Source organism: Cucumis sativus, chromosome 3 (assembly GCF_000004075.3).
Source record: "Cucumis sativus cultivar 9930 chromosome 3, Cucumber_9930_V3, whole genome shotgun sequence".
Lineage (NCBI taxonomy): Eukaryota > Viridiplantae > Streptophyta > Magnoliopsida > Cucurbitales > Cucurbitaceae > Cucumis > Cucumis sativus.
The window spans coordinates 1247015-1265487 of record NC_026657.2 but is presented as its reverse complement, the minus strand read 5'-3'; the positions used below and the strand labels follow the sequence as shown (position 1 = coordinate 1265487).

Below are 18473 nucleotides of genomic sequence, written 5' to 3'. Positions count from 1 at the left end.
TATATATATGATATGCACATATATGTAAAATTATAGTTAAAAATGAAAAATCACAAAAAAATAGGAGAGTATGATAATAGCAAAGGAAGTGCAAATTTGGCTATTGCATGAATTTTGTTTTCTAAACCTCTTCTGCATAATTTATATTTTCACGATTATATGAATTTAAAAAAATCTAAAGGAGTTTCCAATTACTAAAATAGATTTTCTAAACCGATTTAAGATTATAGCATTGTCATATTAGAAAAGGTAAAATTTTAAAACTAATCAACTCTGGGATCCATCTCGTCATGACAAAAACTATTTAAATGAGTATTAGAAAAGGATATTAGTCTTGTGAAGTAAATGTCAAGTTATTTTAAAACTATGTAAAAAGAAAATAAAAAAGGAATTCATCAAAGTTTGAGTGTGGGGTGAGCACCACACTCTGTATACCTTTCTCTTCCCACATCTTCATGTATATTGCATCATTATTAACCCAAGTTTTAAAATTAGTCATAAATAAAAAAGTTTAATTATTGCTTGTGTTACTCAAATCAAAGTTAATAAGAATAGAAGTGTATATGGTCCAATCACTTGGTTCATACAAAATGTAATCCAAATTTTGTTTATATCATTAATTACATTCATTACAAGAGCAACTCAAACATAGATTTAGATAACAATATTCTTGATCCCTTACCCCATATTTTTATTTTAGCTGGCATAGTATAATAAGAAAAAGAAGCCAAGGGTTTCTCAATTTCCCTTTGAGATGGAGTTCTTAACAGCATATCCACCATCATAACCTCCTTCTTCTCCACTTCCTTTGCTATTATCATACTCTCCTCCATGCACTCCTCCATTACCATAGCCACCAGTAACTCCTCCACCACTCCCATATCCACTGTCACGTCCTCCATGTCCATGAGAATCTCCATAGCTATTGTCACGTGCACCATTTCCACGAGAATGATCGTCATAGCCATTGCCACTTCCTTTTCCTCCACTTCCATATCCTGAACCTCCAAGAGAAGGTCCATAACGATCTCCATAGCTTCCACCACCATTGTTACCATAACCATCACCATGTCCTCCTACACCTCCATATCCACCACCATAATTACCATATCCAACCCCACGATCATTATGTCGATCTCCATATCCATAATCGTGTCTTCCACCACCTTCGTATCCAGAACCTCCAAGAGCAGAGTCTCCAATTCCATGTCCTCTACTAGAGCTTCCACCGTATGCCTTATCATAGGATTCATCCCCATGGCCAGGATCATACCCTACTCTTGGACTAGGACGATCATAGCCATATTGAAGTGTACGTGGATCATAATCAAGAAGAGTTCTAGTAGCCGAAGCTAAACCTAACCGTACAAAGAGAAGAAAGGCAAGGCACAGTGCTCTAAGGATAGCCATGGAGAGAATTAGAGAATGAGTAGAATGCCAAGAAAATGCATGCATTGATCTCTTTATATAGGAAATGGGTGGAGGGTCTCTTCAACTTCTCTATGGTGTCCTTCACGGTAAAGAGGGTGTCATATGTTTAAAAAAAGTGGTGGGTTCATCAACTTCTCCATGGATGTCCATGAGGCAAAATACTACGTAGTGAGGCCTTTTGTCATATTAGGTACTAACTAAAGTTCGATTTTGGTACTAAAACACATCGATATTTTATGTAAGGCTTCAATTGATTATTACGATTATTCCATTGTCCACTTACACGATCTTGCAATATTTGGTAAGATTTAGAGAAGAGTAAAGAAAAACTATATAAAGTTCAGGTGAAATTCATTAATATCCATATTTGTCAGCTAAGTTTGATTACTCTCTCATCTATTTTTCTACCTTCTTGTGTTATCTAAGACACTGTTTTTTTAATTAGACCAAACTGTATTTATGCATGTTCTCTTGTAACATATCTAGTGTTTCCATTCTTGTTGAGATCAGTCATTTTAGTTGCTTATGTGTTACTGTACTACGATTGGCGGATTTTGTTACAAGCAAAACTTGAGCAACTTGTTTTGTAACATTTTCTGTCAAAATCTATATTTCTCCTTCGAATTTTGTATCAAGATTTTTTTCTTAATCTATTGAACCGTGTAGGGAAAATTAAACCTGCTGATTTAATTTGTTTTTCTATTCTTTTTGATAATCTTTTTTCCTATCTGCTCAAGATCAGCTTCCATATATATTATGAGTTTTGTTTATTTTTAGGGTTAATTAGCTCTGTTAAAAATACTGTGTGTGCATGTTTTGAGAGATTGTTTAACCTTAATCCTTACGCACTGTTTGTGAAATTAAATGTACGTCACTGTTGAGGATGTTACTAGTAGTCAAGTAAACTAGGCTGGCTCTTTATTAGTTTAATACATCAGTAGTTGATGTTCTTTTGAGAGGATCTTATTCAAAGGTTGTGAGAAGCTTTTGTGTGAAAACGTGAGGAGCTCAAATTTAGAAAGCCAAAGTTGAAAATCAGTAGGCTTTATGCAACACCACCTTACTTCACTTGTTTGTACTTTTTGTGATAAATTCACCTTAATATTTTAGCTAATTAGTTTTGGCTCCAACTTATTTTTTTATAGTTAAGTTTAGGCATTCTCTTATAATTAACACACTTAATTTTGAGAAGTTTGTTTATTAATTTTTGTCTATGGTGCAGATATTTCCAAAATATATAATTTCACATTGAAATTTGATTATCAACTTTTACAACTTAACACTTACATAATTTGGAAATTTCATTTTATGACACAATGAAATTTATTGTAAGTACATTTGTTTTTTTGATTATTTCCTTAGATATCGACCATAGAAAAACGTTATACACGAAAATGAAAACTATCCTAATTGTTCTGTTATAATGATAGTTTAACACCAAAACAAATATATTAAGCAACTAAAGAAAGTTATGTAGTCAAAGTGAATTAATTGGCTCACTAATGCTCTTTTCAAGAGTTAAAAGTTCAATCCAAAGTAAGAGTTATACGTAAAAAGAGAAGCTAATGTAATTGTTCTTTATTAATAATATTTATATAGAAAAAATATTTTTAAATTAAGTGAAAAAATTAATTAAAAAAATATTTATAAATATATAGTAAAACTTAATGTGATATTTTGTTATATTGTTCATTATATATATATACACGTGTTAAAAAACATCATAAATTTTTTAAAATACAAAAATTTCAATTTTATTGAGCTAAAATTTTCTTCTATCATTAAAGATTGAGGAAAAAAAAAAAAAAAAAAAAGAGGATTGACGAAGCATGATAATTTGTCTTGAGAGTCTTCTTTTTTTCTCTTTTAGAAGATATTTATATTACGATTAATTTACAATGGTTACCAAGAAACAAAGAACATATATTTTATTAGGCCTATTTTTTTTCCTTTTTCTCAACTTGATGAGAGCCACCATGCATGAGATAATTGAGAGGATGAATAATGGGCTTCTGAAACGACATTGCATTACTATAATTATCGTAACTTTATATTTATGCATGTGTTTCCTAATTCCCACTTGAAGCTTACACTATATATATAATTTCCCATTTCTCTATACAATAATCATGGGACAAAAATATCACATTTTAATGAAATAAAACATATTAGTGTTTTCTCTCCCAACAAACAAAAAAATTCATCATAGTTGTGTTGAACAATTGAGTGTTGTGCACCATCACCATGACCGACGGATTTAGTATAGGTCTAGGGGACTCGAACTCCCCTTAACTTTATTGTCTTCATATAATATTTAATATTTGTAGACAGTTTAGGAGTAACTATACTTGTCAGCCCCTTTCAATTAGAGTTGAAGTCTTACTTATGTATGGTTGAGTAATATTCTTTACTCCAAATTTGTTTATCATTCAAACATGGATTGAAATTTGACATTAATTAATGTACTTAGATTTAGATCACAACCTTCTCTCTAACCTAATTTCTTTATTTTATGTTGACATGTGGTACTAAAACATATTAAATTAAAGTAAGGCTAAGTTGATTCCATCTTTCCCCTTACATGATCTCGCAAGATTTGATAAAGTTTAGAGGAGCATGCAATCAAAAACGACTTTAAAAGTTTAGGTGACATGAATAAATATCTAAGTTTAAATTACTCTTCTTTATTTTCATGTTGAGTTTAGCCACCTTAGTTTGCTTAGTTTTGTAGTTCCAAACAATTTTTATAGTTAAGTTTAGGCATTCTTCCTATTAACCTTAATATTGGAGTGTTTTGTTAATTGTTGTACAACTTTTTTAGGGCCAAGGAAAAGCTTTTTTGTTCAAAGGTATTGATATTTGAATGCCTATGCTAATCTCTCATGTCTTGTATGAATATTTTTAAAATAAAGACGAAGTAATATGATAATTAATAAAAATGTAAGAATTATAGCTTCTCAAGTAAAGGTTCTACTGTTTCTTTCCCACCAAATAGATCAAAGGATTGTGCTCACAACCGATAATATTACTCCAAAATGATTTTTCAGTCAATTGGATTCTGCCGTTCACACATGATGTTTTATTATTAATTTATCTATGAAGATATTTGTAAGAAAATCATTTCATAACTTACCACTATTACAATTTGGAAATTTCTTGGCAATGAAAAATTGTTACACGTAGTATATCATGAGCCATATGAGAGGAAATTAATAATAGATATGTATGATTGACGTTATAAAGATGCATGACATGGTGTGAGGTCCCTCAATTATAGTTTTTGAATGCATGGTGTGAGGGACTTATAAAGATGCATGGTGTGAGGTTTCCTTGATATGTCCTTTTGGGATCCGTGCTTCTTTCGATTATTTACTATTTTTACATCGAATTTTCGAACAACCGACATCATATATTAGATAACATGAGCTTTACATCTTAAAACCAATATAAAATATAAGAGAAGAAACATATACATCTTATATATAAACATAAAAGGTCCCTCAATTATTCTAGCATGATAAGATCCTTGGCTAGTATACACACCATTGATAAATGATGTCTCTCTTTGGGTTCATCATTCTTGAATTGGACTCCAATATTTATTTTTTTGATCTGAATGTTCGTTTATGTTTTCGCGAGTTACGATATAATATTAGATAACTTGACGTTTCATCTCAAAATCAAGTAATTGTGGGATGAGTAACTTATCAATCAATCTAGCTTATTAAACATTAGCCATATCAATTTTTTAATTTCTCATCATCGATTTACATTTTGGTAATTTTTTTTTTGAAGTCTTTTGGATTAGAGCCATGCATAAAAAAAACTTTATATCTGATATTAAGGATAAATTATCGTTGTATGTGTATATATATATTTGACAGTTAAAGTTAAAAGAAGCATATTAAGAACAACTAATGAAAGTTATACCATAAAAGAAGAGGGTCTTCAAAGAAGAAGAGAAAAGTGATGATTTCTAGGGATTTTCCCTTTATTTTAAAACGAAATTAAATATATTGAAAAAAAATAGTATTTATTTAATTTTCTCGATACAAATATGACAGAAGATTAAAATAAAATAAAGCTGTTTTTGGTGAAAAAAAAAGAAAAGTATCTTTACTACAACCATTTAATCAAAATTTGTTTATGAGGTTGAAAAAAGTGTAAAATATTAGAAAATATGAAATTCTCCATTTTTAAGCCTGAATTCTCTTCATCAACAAGGATTAAGAAAAAGAAAAAGAAAAAGAAGCATTGAAATATATTTTTTCTTGAGAACCCATCTTTCCTTTTAGGAAGATATTTAATTTATATGGCTATTTCAAACTAATTAAAGAGCATTAATTTTTTTTTAAGAAAAAGGACTAAAGAGCATATATTATATTAGAGCTTTTTTTCCCCTCTTTTTTCCTTAACTCTTCAAATGGTTTCTGAAACGACATAGCATTACTATAGTTTTTTTACATATTTAATTATGCATTTTGTTTCCCTAATTCTTCCCACTTTATAGATACATTATTAAATAATTTATTTCCCATTTGCTAATACAATAATGGTTGGAAAAATTATCACATTTTAGTGATATAAAAACTCATAGTATCTTCACTCACCAAAATAATAGTAAAGAAAACTCACTTATAGTTATTTACTTTGGGCTATTTTGTGTAAATAAATCAGTAATTAGGAATGTTGAAATTTTCATTTAAATTAGAAATGGAAGCATATTGTGTTATCCATTACTTTGAATTTCAAAAGAAATATGATCTAAATATAAGAAAGTAAAATTTGATTTGTGTTCTCTTTTATCCATAGTAATTAAAACACAGGGTTTGAAGATGTAAGGATTTAGGGTTGTGCCTATTTGGCTTTTAGAGAGAGTTGAAAAATGTCAAAGAAATTGAGTGAGAATAGAGTTTGTTTCTGTAGAGCTCTAATGATTTATTTGTAGAATTAAATAAACCTAGTTAATTAGTTAGGTTATGTCCGAATAGAGTTTTGGAGGTACGATACGATAACCTTTTCAACTCACTTAGGTTGAGGCATGTGAAGGGCAAGTTCTGTTTAATATTCTGCTAGGATTGGTCTCGACCTATCAAGCTCAAACTCCCTTCTCTATATGTTTATTTTAGTCTTAATTAAAGTGATGCATTTTGACAAGGGTATGCCCAACTAGACATTTTGTTAGGCTCAACTTGAGGTTGAGTCTTGTCGAGGTTAAATGCATTGGCTTGAGTAACACCCTCTTCTCCTAGACACAATTATTTGTCTTACATTGTACATACTATTTTTCCTTTTACTCTTATCATTTTCTTGGCTATGTGGTTTTACTCTTATTTGGCATAGATTATTATGTCATTCGATTCGGTCCAAAATCAATCCATATTAATATGGATATATAGAAAAATGTATAGAGAAACAAAACAAAAAGAAAGGTGGAATCAATTTGTAACAACAAACATAATCCAAACATAATTCATTGATTCAAATTTAGCATTCATTTGAAGTAAATTCAACATACATTTAGAACACAACATTATTCATTCTTACCCAATTTCCTTATTTTTCTTTAACATAATATGATATTGGGTTCATTGCTTAAAAGAGAGTTCTCAATTCTTGTTTGAGATGGAATTTTTGAAAGCATATCCACCATCACTACCCCCTTCTTCTCCACTTCCTTTGCTATTATCATGCTCCCCTCCATGAACTCCTCCATTGCCATAGCCTCCGCTAACTCCTCCACCACTTCCATATCCACTGTCACGTCCTTCATGTCCGTGAGAATCTCCATAGTTATTGTCACGTGCTCCATTTCCACGAGAATGATCATCATAGCCATTGCCACTTCCTTTTCCTCCACTTCCATATCCCGAACCTCCAAGAGAAGGGCCATAACGATCTCCATAGCTTCCACCACCATTGTTACCATAACCATCACCATGTCCTCCTACACTTCCATATCCACCACCATTACCATATCCAACCCCACGATCATCATTTCGACCTCCATATCCAGCACCATGATCATCATTTCGACTTCCATATCCAGCACCGTGATCATCATTTCGACCTCCATATCCAGCACCACGATCATCATTTCGACCTCCATATCCAGCACCACGATCATCATTTCGACCTCCATATCCAGCACTGCGATCATCATTTCGACTTCCGTATCCAGCACCACGACCATCATTTCGACCTTCATATCCCACACCATGATCATCATTTCGACCTCCATATCCGGAATCACGTCCTCCACCACCTTCATATCGTCCAGAACCTCCAAGAGCAGAGTCTCCAACTCCATATCCTTTACTAGAACTTCCACTGTATGCACTATCATAGGATTGATCACGATGACTTGGGTCGTACCCTACTCTTGGAGTAGGATGATCGTAATCATAGCGACGTGTACGTGGATCATAATCAAGAAGAGTTCGGGCAGCCGAAGCTAACCCTAAACCCACAAAAAGAAGAAAGCCAATGCACAACACTTTAGGAATAGCCATGGATAGGAATGTATGCTTAGAATGCATGGATCCATCTCCTTATATAGAAAACAAGGATTCATTAGCTCTTCTCTATAGTGTGGTACCTTAGAGGCCATTAAAGAGGAGACACGTGCTAAAAAATCATTATTAATTTTGGATATATAGCTCAAAGGAAGTTCAAGAGGCAAAACACTAAAGTGTAGGCTTTTTCCTATGTCTCATTAAACTAAAAAAATAAGTTATAATTGGAACGAAATCATATCAATACTCTCCTTTTGATCCCATTTTCCCACTTGCACCACTTTGTAATATTTTACAACTTTACACGATAACCTAAAATTCAATAACGATATTTATTTGTATTAGATCACAATAAACCAAGATAAAACACATGTTTAACATGTTAAAATTTACACCATCATCTAAATACAGTGTCGTTTTGTCAACCTAAACATAACAAACCTATTTTCGTAAATCATCTAAACTTAAACAAACTTAATACAAACCAAATGATATATCATTTCGTTCATGTAAATTTAATTTGATAATTCACTCTTTTAAGATTGAAAATTTCTCATATGCTTCATATATGGGACCTCCCAACCTAAAATTTTCATTCATCATTAGAATAATTCTTCCTACCATATTTTACACGGTTGATTAATTAATAATGCTAAATAAAATTCCACCAATTAAAGGACACATATTATATTAGGGCCCTTTTTCCCTTTTTCTCATTTTGTGTACTTAAGATGCCATGAGACAGAGAGATATGAAGTGCCTTATGAAACGATTTTGCATCACTATAATATAAGATCTAGTTACATATTATATAGATATATGCTTCTTTGCCTAATTCTTGCTTCAAACAAACATTAAATAATTTGCCATTTGCTATCAAATATGGTGGGAAAATGCGTATTTATGCACATCGCATAAATTATACAAAATATTTGTTGGGATTGGTTTTGATTAATTTGAGTTTTAAATTTGTGGAAGGTTATTTTTAAGTATAGCAAAATGAAACAAAATATATTTACAAAAATATTTTAGAATATGTTAATGATAGATGCTAATAGACTTTCATAAGTTACATCCTCCATCGATTTTAGAGTTTTATTTTAGTTATATTTATAAATATTTTCAATAATTTTATTATTTAATTTATTGAAAATATATATATTTTTTAAAATGGATAGGATGATTATTTAAGATGATTCTTGTTTGAGAAGTAATATTTCTTTTTCGTAATTTTTGTATATATATATATTTTTTTAAGAATAGTAGTTGATAACTAAAAAATTGATTGAATCAAAATTAATTTTTAATAGCAAAATAATAAAGAAATGTGGGCAAAGTTCCAATTTTCTTTTAATGACGTGAAAGGGTTGATGTTGACTGTCATTAAATGTTTTTTTAAAACTTTTCTTGATAAATTAATCAACCATTGAAGTATGATTATTTGTTGCGATTACACTCTCAATCTCTGTTACAAAATTTTAGCTCTTAAAATTTTACAAGTATTAATTAGATCTCTTTGAACATTATGACTCTAAGTTTCTCCCCAACTCCCCTTTTGTACAATCTTTTGTTATAATACAATGGCTCTTGATCTTGGATGTAGTGAAAATATATGTATCTTTGAAATATAAATATTTTATCATAGGACAAGGCATTTGTTAGTCTTGGTTTAGACTAAGCAATTGACGTATAGGCCCCCTCTCCCTTAATTATGCTTATTTTGGATGGATGTTTGATATGCTATTCTTTTTTCTCTTTTTAAATGAAAATTTAGTTATTTTCTTGGTTTTTTCGTTTTTGTTTTTGTCTGAGAGTTACACTTTGATTACAAAAATAACCTAGAACATTAGGTGGAGAATGTTGATAATTCTGCATATAAAAAATTGAAGAGATCAACATTATTGTTTATAAGATATACATATTACTATTCACGTAATTATCAATTAATTTTAAAATAAAACCATCTAATTTAATAAAAAATATTATTAAAAAAGTAAAATAATGTGTATATGGTTGGATTCAATTTGTTCTAATACAAATGCATACTTAATCCAAATTATTTACTTTCACCAAAAAGTAAACTAATGACATATAAGATTTATAAAACAACGTTGTCTCTTACCCAATTTCTTTATTTTTGTTGCCCAATTAATATGAATATTGGGTTCATTGCTTAAAAAAAAGTTTCCAATTCTCTTTTGATTAGATGAAATTAATTTTGAGTGCATATCTACCATTAGAACCTCCTTCTTCCCCATTTCCTTTCCGATTATCATATTCTCCTTTATGAACACCTCTCTATTACCATAACCACCTTTTTCGCTGCCACCACCAACTCCTCCACCACTCCCATATCCGTTGTCACGCGCTTCATATCCACGAGAATGATCATCGTAGTCTAATTCTCTTTCATCAACATGTTTCTTTTTTTTCCTAAAAACTATCATGGTTTGGAAGAGAAGAGTGCAACCAATGCTTTTTAAGTATAATTGAGGGTAGAAAGATTTTGAACCACATAAACCTAAATGAATGAATGTATGTATATATATAATATAATAATATATATATATTATTCTCTTGCAACAAGATCGTACATAATTATTCAACAAATTAAAGGATGTAATCATAATAAGAAAATCTCAAGAAAATGGTGAAGTTTTTTCAATTTTGTTAAAAAAACTTGAAACATTGAATTTAAAATATTCAAACTAAATCTTGAAAATTTTTATAAGTTACGTGTAGCAGACAATTGGAATGATGGGTTTGACCTATTAATTAGTTTGGACTTGATTAGCCCACCATGTATGATAAATAATTTGTGTTTAGAAGGTGTTAAAAGATTGTTTCAAAGTTTAACTTTGAAAATCATAAAATATAGCACGTTTGGAATGGTGTACATTTTATTAGTTAGAGTATTTTATGCATCTTTTGTCCATCCTTGGAATCCCATGAAACAACTTATTTTTATAATATCACACATTCATTGAAAAAGTTACTAAGAATTATAAGGTGTTAACAAATAAACTTTTAGACAATATTTTTTTCTCTTTGTTTATGTCATTTGATTCAGTTCAAAATCACCCGTATTAATATGGATATATATAAAAAAATCTATAGAGAAATATAACAAAATAGGGTACAGTCAATTTGTCACAACAAACATAATCCAAATTTGATTATCATTGTACCTATTGATTCGAATTATTCAAAGAAAATTCAACATAAATTTAAAACACAACATTCTCTCACCCAATTTCTTTATTTCTCGTTAACATAATATGATATTGGGTTCATTACTTGAAAAAGAGGAATTCTCAATTCTCCTTTGAGATAGAATTTTTGACAGCATATCCACCATCATTACCCCCTTCTTCTCCACTTCCTTTGCTATTATCATACTCTCCTCCATGTACTCCTCCATTACCATAGCCACCACTAACTCCTCCACCGCTTCCATTTCCACTCTCACGTCCTTCATGTCCATGTGAATCTCCATAGCCACTGTCACGTCCTCCATTTCCACGAGAATGATCGTTATAGCCATTGTTACTTCCTTTTCCTGAACCTCCAAGAGAAGGGCCATAACGATCTCCATAGCTTCCACCACCATTGTTACCATAACCATCACCATGTCCTCCTACACTTCCATATCTACCACCATTACCATATCCAACTCCACGATCATCATTTCGACCTCCATATCCAACACCGCGATCATCATTTCGACCTCCATATCCAACACCGCGATCATCATTTCGACCTCCGTATCCAGCACCGCGGTCATCATTTCGACCTCCATATCCATCACTGCGGTCATCATTTCGACCTCCATATCCAGTACTGCGATCATCATTTCGACCTCCATATCCGGAATCATGTCCTTTGCCACCTCCATATCGTCCAGAACCTCCAAGAGTAGAGTCTCCAATTCCATATCCTTTACTAGAACTTCCACTGTATGCATTATCATATGATTGATCACGATGACTTGGATCGTACCCTACTCTTGGAGTAGGATGATCGTAATCATAACGACGTGCACGTGGATCATAATCAAGAAGAGTTCGGGTAGCCGAAGCTAACCCTAAACCTACAAAAAGAAGAAAGCCAATGCACAACACTCTAGAGATAGCCATGGATAGGAATGTATGCTTAGAATGCATTCATCCATCTCCTTATATAGAAAACAAGGACTCATTAGCTCTTCTCTATAGTGTAGTACCTTAGTGGCAATTAAAGAGGAGGCATGTGGTCAACAACATTATTAATTTTTTATATATAACTTAAGTAAAGTTCAAGAGGCAAAATACTAAAGTGTTGGCTTTTTCGTATGTCTCATTAAACTATAAAAATAAATTATAATTGGAACGAAATCATATCAATACTTGTTCCACTTTGTAATGTTTTATAACTTTACACAATAACCTAAAATGCAATGATTATGAGGTTTAAATTTATTTGTGATCACAAATGACTAAAATAAAAAATGGACATTGAACCCGACGTGAATCGAACACGCAACCTTCTGATCTGGAGTCAGACGCGCTACCATTGCGCCACGGATCCACTTTGCACAATTGACCAAGATAAAACACATATTCAATTTAACATGTATGTGTTTAGTTAACCTAAACATAACAAACCTACTTTCATAAATTATCTAAACTTACAAAAATTTAATATGAAACGAAATGATATATCATTTAGTTCTTGTAAATTTAATATCATTCAATAACTTTGTTGAGAATAAATATTCTTGGTGATTGATGAATTAATAATGCTAAATAAAAATCCACCAATTAAAGAACACATATTATATTAGGTCTCTTTTTCCCTTTTTCTCTTTTTGTGTACTTAAGATGCCATGAAACAGAGAGAGATGAAGTGGCTTATGAAACGATTTTGCATCACTATAATATAAATTTTAATTACATTATATGTATATATATACATGCTTCTTTGCCTAATTCTTGCTTCAAAGAAACTTTAAATTATTTGCCATTTGCTATAAAATATTGTGGAAAAATTTATCACATTTTAAACACGTTTCTCAAAATATGTTTGAGTCATATTAGTGCGATTCATCCCTTAAGTTACACCAAATATTTGTTTGGATAGGTTTTGATTTGGATTATAATTTTAATTAAGTTTGTGAAAGGGTAAACATACTAAAATATTTATAAAATATTACCGTTTTTTAGAATATATTCGGTAGACGCTGATATACGTTTATTAGTTACATCAACGGTAGATTCTAAAATTTTAGTTTGTCTATATTTATAAATATTTTTAATAATTTTATAATTTCAACATTATTTACAATGATTTTGGTTGAAGCAACTTTTTTTTTTTAATCAAAGGCTTTAAAACTTATTCCAAAAGGTACCATATTCCAAATTCCAAATTTTATTTTAAAATTTTTTTGGACGAAAATTGACAATTTTTTATTTTTGTATATTTGATTTTTTTTTAAAGAATGGTAGTTGATAGCTAGAAAATTGATTGAATCAAAATTAGGGAAATAATAAAAAAAATAGTAAAGTGGATAAAATATTTATAACGTTGGAGAAAGTTTCAATTTTCTTTTAGTAACATGGAATGTTTGACAATAATTGTATGTACGTCATGGATCATTTTGATCGTCATTAAATATTTTTTTCTTGAAAATTTAATAAAAAAAGGTAAATTGCAAAAATCAACACGATTGGTTAATTAGTCGCAATTACACATTTAAATTCTCAAATATAAAAATTTATCTCTTAAAATTTTAAGAGTATTAATTAATTGGATCTCTCTCAACATTATTATAACTCTAATTTTCTCCCAAACTTCCCTTTTGTATTTTATTTTTGTGATAACACATCGACTCTTGTTCTTAGATGCGGTGAAGATGCTACATATCATATGTATCAATCTACTTAAGATATTTTATCGTAGGATCATCATTCATTTGTTAGCCTTGGTTTAGACTATGCAATTTGACTTATAGACTCCCTCTCCCCTAGTTAAGCTTATTTTGCATGGCTATTTGATATTTGATATGCTATTCTCTTTTTTCTTTTTAAATGAAAATTTAGTTATTTTCTTGGTTGTCAATTTTGTATTTTTTTGGAGGATTACACTTTGGTTACAAAAATAATAACCGAGAACAATACATGGAGAATGTTGATAATTTCACATGAAAAATTCAAGAGATCATCATTATTGTTTATAAAATTGACGTATTACTATTCACGTATTTGTTGATTGATTTTGAGATAAAATCCTCTTATATAATAAATATCATTGGAAAAACAAAATAACGTATATGTGGTTGATTCAATTTGTCACAGTATAAATGCACACTTACTCCAAATTTGCTTATCATTAAAAAATTGATTTGATATTTACATTCACGAACATGCAAACCTTCCACCCATAAGATTTAGAAAACAACGTTCTCTCTTACCCAATTTCTTTATTTTTTGTTGTGCAATTAATATGAATATTGGGTTCATTACTTACAAAAAAAAAAAAAAAGTTTCTCAATTCTCTTTTGATCAGATGGAATTAATTTTGAGTGCATATCCACCCTCACAACCTCCTTCTTCTCCATTTCCTTTGCCATTATCATATTCTCCTCCATGAACACCTCTCTATTTACCATAACCATCTCTTCAATTTGCTACCACCACCATAGCCACCCCTAACTCCTCCACCTCCCATACCCGTTGTCACGCGCTCCATATCCACGACAATGAGCATCGTAGCCTAATTTTCTTTCATAAACATGTCTCTTTTTTCTTTTCCTAAAAACTATTATGGTTTGGAAGAGATAAGTGCAACAAATGTTTTTCTGTAAGTATAATTGAGGGTAGAAATATTTTGAACATCTGCAAATGATCGTTGCGTAAATATAATTCTCTTGAAACCAAGATTGTTTATAATTATTCAATAAATTAAAGGATGTAATCATAAAAAAAAATCTCAAAATAATGGTGAAGTTTTTCAATTTTGTTAAAACAACTTGGAACATCGAATTTAATATATTCGAACTAAATCTTAAAATTTTCTACAAGTTATGTAGGAGACATTTGGAATGATGAGTTTGATCTATTAAGTTTGGACTTGATTAGCCCATGATTTATGTTAAATAATTTGTGTTTAGAACGTATTAAAAGATTGTTTCAAAGTTTAACTTTGAAATCCATAAAATAGCACGTTTGGAATGGCGTACGTTGTATTAGCTAGAGTATTTGGTGCATGCTTGTTTGCCTTTAGAACTTCATGAAATGACTAGATTTTATAATATCACAACTTCATTGAAAAAGTTACTAAAATTCAAAGAGAAACATAACATTCTTACCTAAATTCTTTTACTTTTTGCTAACAAACATTGATATTAGGTAAGAATTATATGATTTTAACGAAAAACTTTTAGATGATGTTTTTTTCTTCGGTCCAAAACCACCCATATTAATATGGATATATAGAAAAAATATATATAGAGAAACAAAACAAATAAGAGTGCAATAAATTTATCACAATAAACATAACCTAAATTTGATTATCATTGTACCCATTGATTCGAATTTGACATTCGTTGGTAACAAATTCAACATAAATTTAGAAAACAACATTCTCTTATACCCAATTCTTTATTTTTTTTGTTAACATAATATGATATTGGGTTCATTACTTGAAAAAGAGTTCTCAATTCTCCTTTGAGATGGAATTTTTGAAAGCATATCCACCGTCCCTACCCCCTTCTTCTCCACTTCCTTTGCTATTATCATGCTCCCCTCCATGAACTCCTCCATTGCCATAGCCTCCACTAACTCCTCCACCACTTCCATATCCACTGTCACGTCCTTCATGTCCATGAGAATCTCCATAGCTATTGTCACGCGCACCATTTCCACGAGAATGATCGTCATAGCCATTGCCACTTCCTTTTCCTCCACTTCCATATCCTGAACCTCCAAGAGAAGGGCCATAACGATCTCCATAGCTTCCACCACCATTGTTACCATAACCATCACCATGTCCTCCTACACCTCCATATCCACCACCATTACCATATCCAACTCCACGATCATCATTTCGGCCTCCATATCCAACACTACGATCATCATTTCGACTTCCATATCCAACACCACGATCATCATTTCGACTTCCATATCCAACACCACGATCATCATTTCGACTTCCATATCCAGCACCATGATCATCATTTCTACCTCCATATTCAGCACCACGATCATCATTTCGACCTCCATATCCAACACCACGATCATCATTTCGGCCTCCATGTCCGTAATCACGTCCTCCACCACCTTCATATCGTCCCGAACCTCCAAGAGCAGAGTCTCCAGCTCCATATCCTCTGCTAGAGCTTCCACCATATACATTATCATAGGATTGATCACGATGGCTTGGATCGTATCCTACTCTTGGAGTAGGACGATCGTAATCATAACGACGTGCACGTGGATCATAATCAAGAAGAGTTCGGGCAGCCGAAGCTAACCCTAACCCCACAAAAAGAAGAAAGCCAATGCACAACACTCTAGAAATAGCCATGGATAGGAGTATATGCTTAGAATGCATTGATCCATCTCCTTATATAGAAAACAAGGATTCATTAGCTCTTCTCTATAGTGTGGTACCTTAGTGGCAATTAAAGAGAAGGCACGTGCTCAAAAACATTATTAATTATGGATTATAGCTTAAGGGAAGTTCAAGAGGCAAAACACTAAAGTGTTGTAACTAAATCATTAAACTATAACCTTAAATTATAATTGGAACTAAATCATATCCATACTTGATTTGGATCCCATCTTCCCACTTGCACCATTTTGCAATATTTTAGAACTTTAAACGATAACCTAAAATCCTAAATTTGCAATATCCTGTGATCTCATAGATTTGAGTCTTGATCTAAATAAAATTTAAGCTTTATGCTAATTGAGTTGTGTACTTATTAACACGTTTTGTATACTCTTTTAACATTAAACTATTTTTTTCTTAAGAGGATAAAACTTCTGTTACAATAGAGTAATTAGATGTTCTTTTTTTTGGATGGTTTGAATGTTAAAATGAATTTTCATTTTGATAACAATTTTATTTTTAGTTCTTAATTTTTGATTAAATTTATGTAATTAATACAATATCATTCTATTTTCTTTAATTTATGTTTAGGGTGTCTTTTCTCCTCTTAAAAATGATGAAACTTAATTTTTAGAAAAATTATTTTAATTTATAAAACTTCTAAAAATATTTTTAAATATTAAAAAGTATCATAATATATTTGTATTAGACGACATTAGACTAAGATAAAACACATGTTTAACAACTTAAAGTTTACACTATCGTCTAAATACAATGTTGTTTAATAAACCTAAACATAACAAACCAACTTTCATATACCATCTAAACTTAAACGAACTTAATACGAACAAAATGATATCGTTTGGTTTGTATAAATTTAATTTGGTAATGCAATAATGTTTTTAAGTATACAGGAACACCCAACCTAAAATTTTGATTCATCATGCAATGAATTATCTTAAGAACAAATATTCTTTGTAGGATATTTACATGATTGATTAATTAATAATGCTAATTAAAAATCCACCAATTAAAGAACACATATTTTATTAGGTCTCTTTTTCCCTTTTTCCCTTTTTGTTTACTTGATGCCATGAAATAGAGAGAGATGAAGTGGCTTATGAAACGATTTTGCATAACTATAATATAAAATTTAATTACATATTATATATATATTATATATATATATATATATATATATATATATATATATATGCTTCTTTGCCTAATTCTTGCTTCAAAGAAACATTAAATTATCTGCCATTTGCTATAAAATATGGTGGGAAAAGTATCACATTTTAAACACATTTTAACAATATTAGTGCGATTCATCACTTAAATTATACAAAATATTTGTTCAAATATGTTTTTAATTTGAATTATAGTTTGTGTGGGAATGAGTTGTTAAATATAACCAAATGAATTAAAATATAATAAAATATTAGAATTGATATATGTTGATAGACTTTTCTTAATTATATCAATAATAGATTCAAAAATTCTAATTTAATTATATTTTTAATAATTTTGTTATTTAAAAAATTTTCTTTAAAAAAGTAACTTTTGTTTAATTTAGCTATGTTTTAGCAACTTTTAAATTTCCTTAATTAAAGACAAACCTTATTCCAAAAGATACGAGACAAATTTAAAATTTTACTTTTTTAAATATTTTGTGAATGAAAATTAACCATTTTTTTTCGTATATATATATTTTTTAACAATTGTAGTTGATAGCAAAAAAAATTGGTCGAATCAAAATTACTTAAGTTTTTAAAAGAGTAACAATAATATATATATAGTAAAGTTGACAAAATATTTACGTTTCTTAGAAAAATGTGAGCAAAGTTCCAATTTTTTTTAGTGTCGTGAAATGTTATTGAAAATTATTATATGGACGCCAGGGATTATTTTGACCGTCATTAAACTTTTTTTTCTTGA

At 30.4% G+C, this 18473-nt stretch overlaps 3 protein-coding genes and 1 non-coding gene across 4 annotated transcripts; all 4 read right to left on the bottom strand.

The window, feature by feature from the left end:
• Positions 1–738: 738 nt before the first annotated feature.
• Positions 739–1419, bottom strand: LOC105435058 (glycine-rich cell wall structural protein 2). The gene has a single exon (XM_011654410.2). It carries the CDS (start codon positions 1408–1410, stop codon positions 739–741), a length of 672 nt encoding a protein of 223 aa, XP_011652712.1. The 5' UTR covers positions 1411–1419.
• A 5621-nt stretch (positions 1420–7040) lies between these two features.
• Positions 7041–7943, bottom strand: LOC116402742 (glycine-rich cell wall structural protein 1.8-like). Its single transcript, XM_031882772.1, has one exon. The coding sequence runs from the start codon at positions 7941–7943 to the stop codon at positions 7041–7043; it is 903 nt and encodes a 300-aa protein (XP_031738632.1).
• Positions 7944–11083: 3140 nt separating this feature from the next.
• On the bottom strand, positions 11084–16518 carry LOC105435057 (glycine-rich cell wall structural protein 1.8). Its single transcript, XM_031883494.1, has 2 exons — positions 15905–16518; positions 11084–11511 (listed from the first exon to the last, which is right to left on the bottom strand). Exons 1-2 carry the CDS (start codon positions 16506–16508, stop codon positions 11261–11263), a joined length of 855 nt encoding a protein of 284 aa, XP_031739354.1. The 5' UTR covers positions 16509–16518; the 3' UTR covers positions 11084–11260.
• On the bottom strand, positions 12441–12512 carry TRNAW-CCA. The gene has a single exon. It is a non-coding gene; the product is annotated as a tRNA-Trp (tRNA).
• Positions 16519–18473: the final 1955 nt, after the last annotated feature.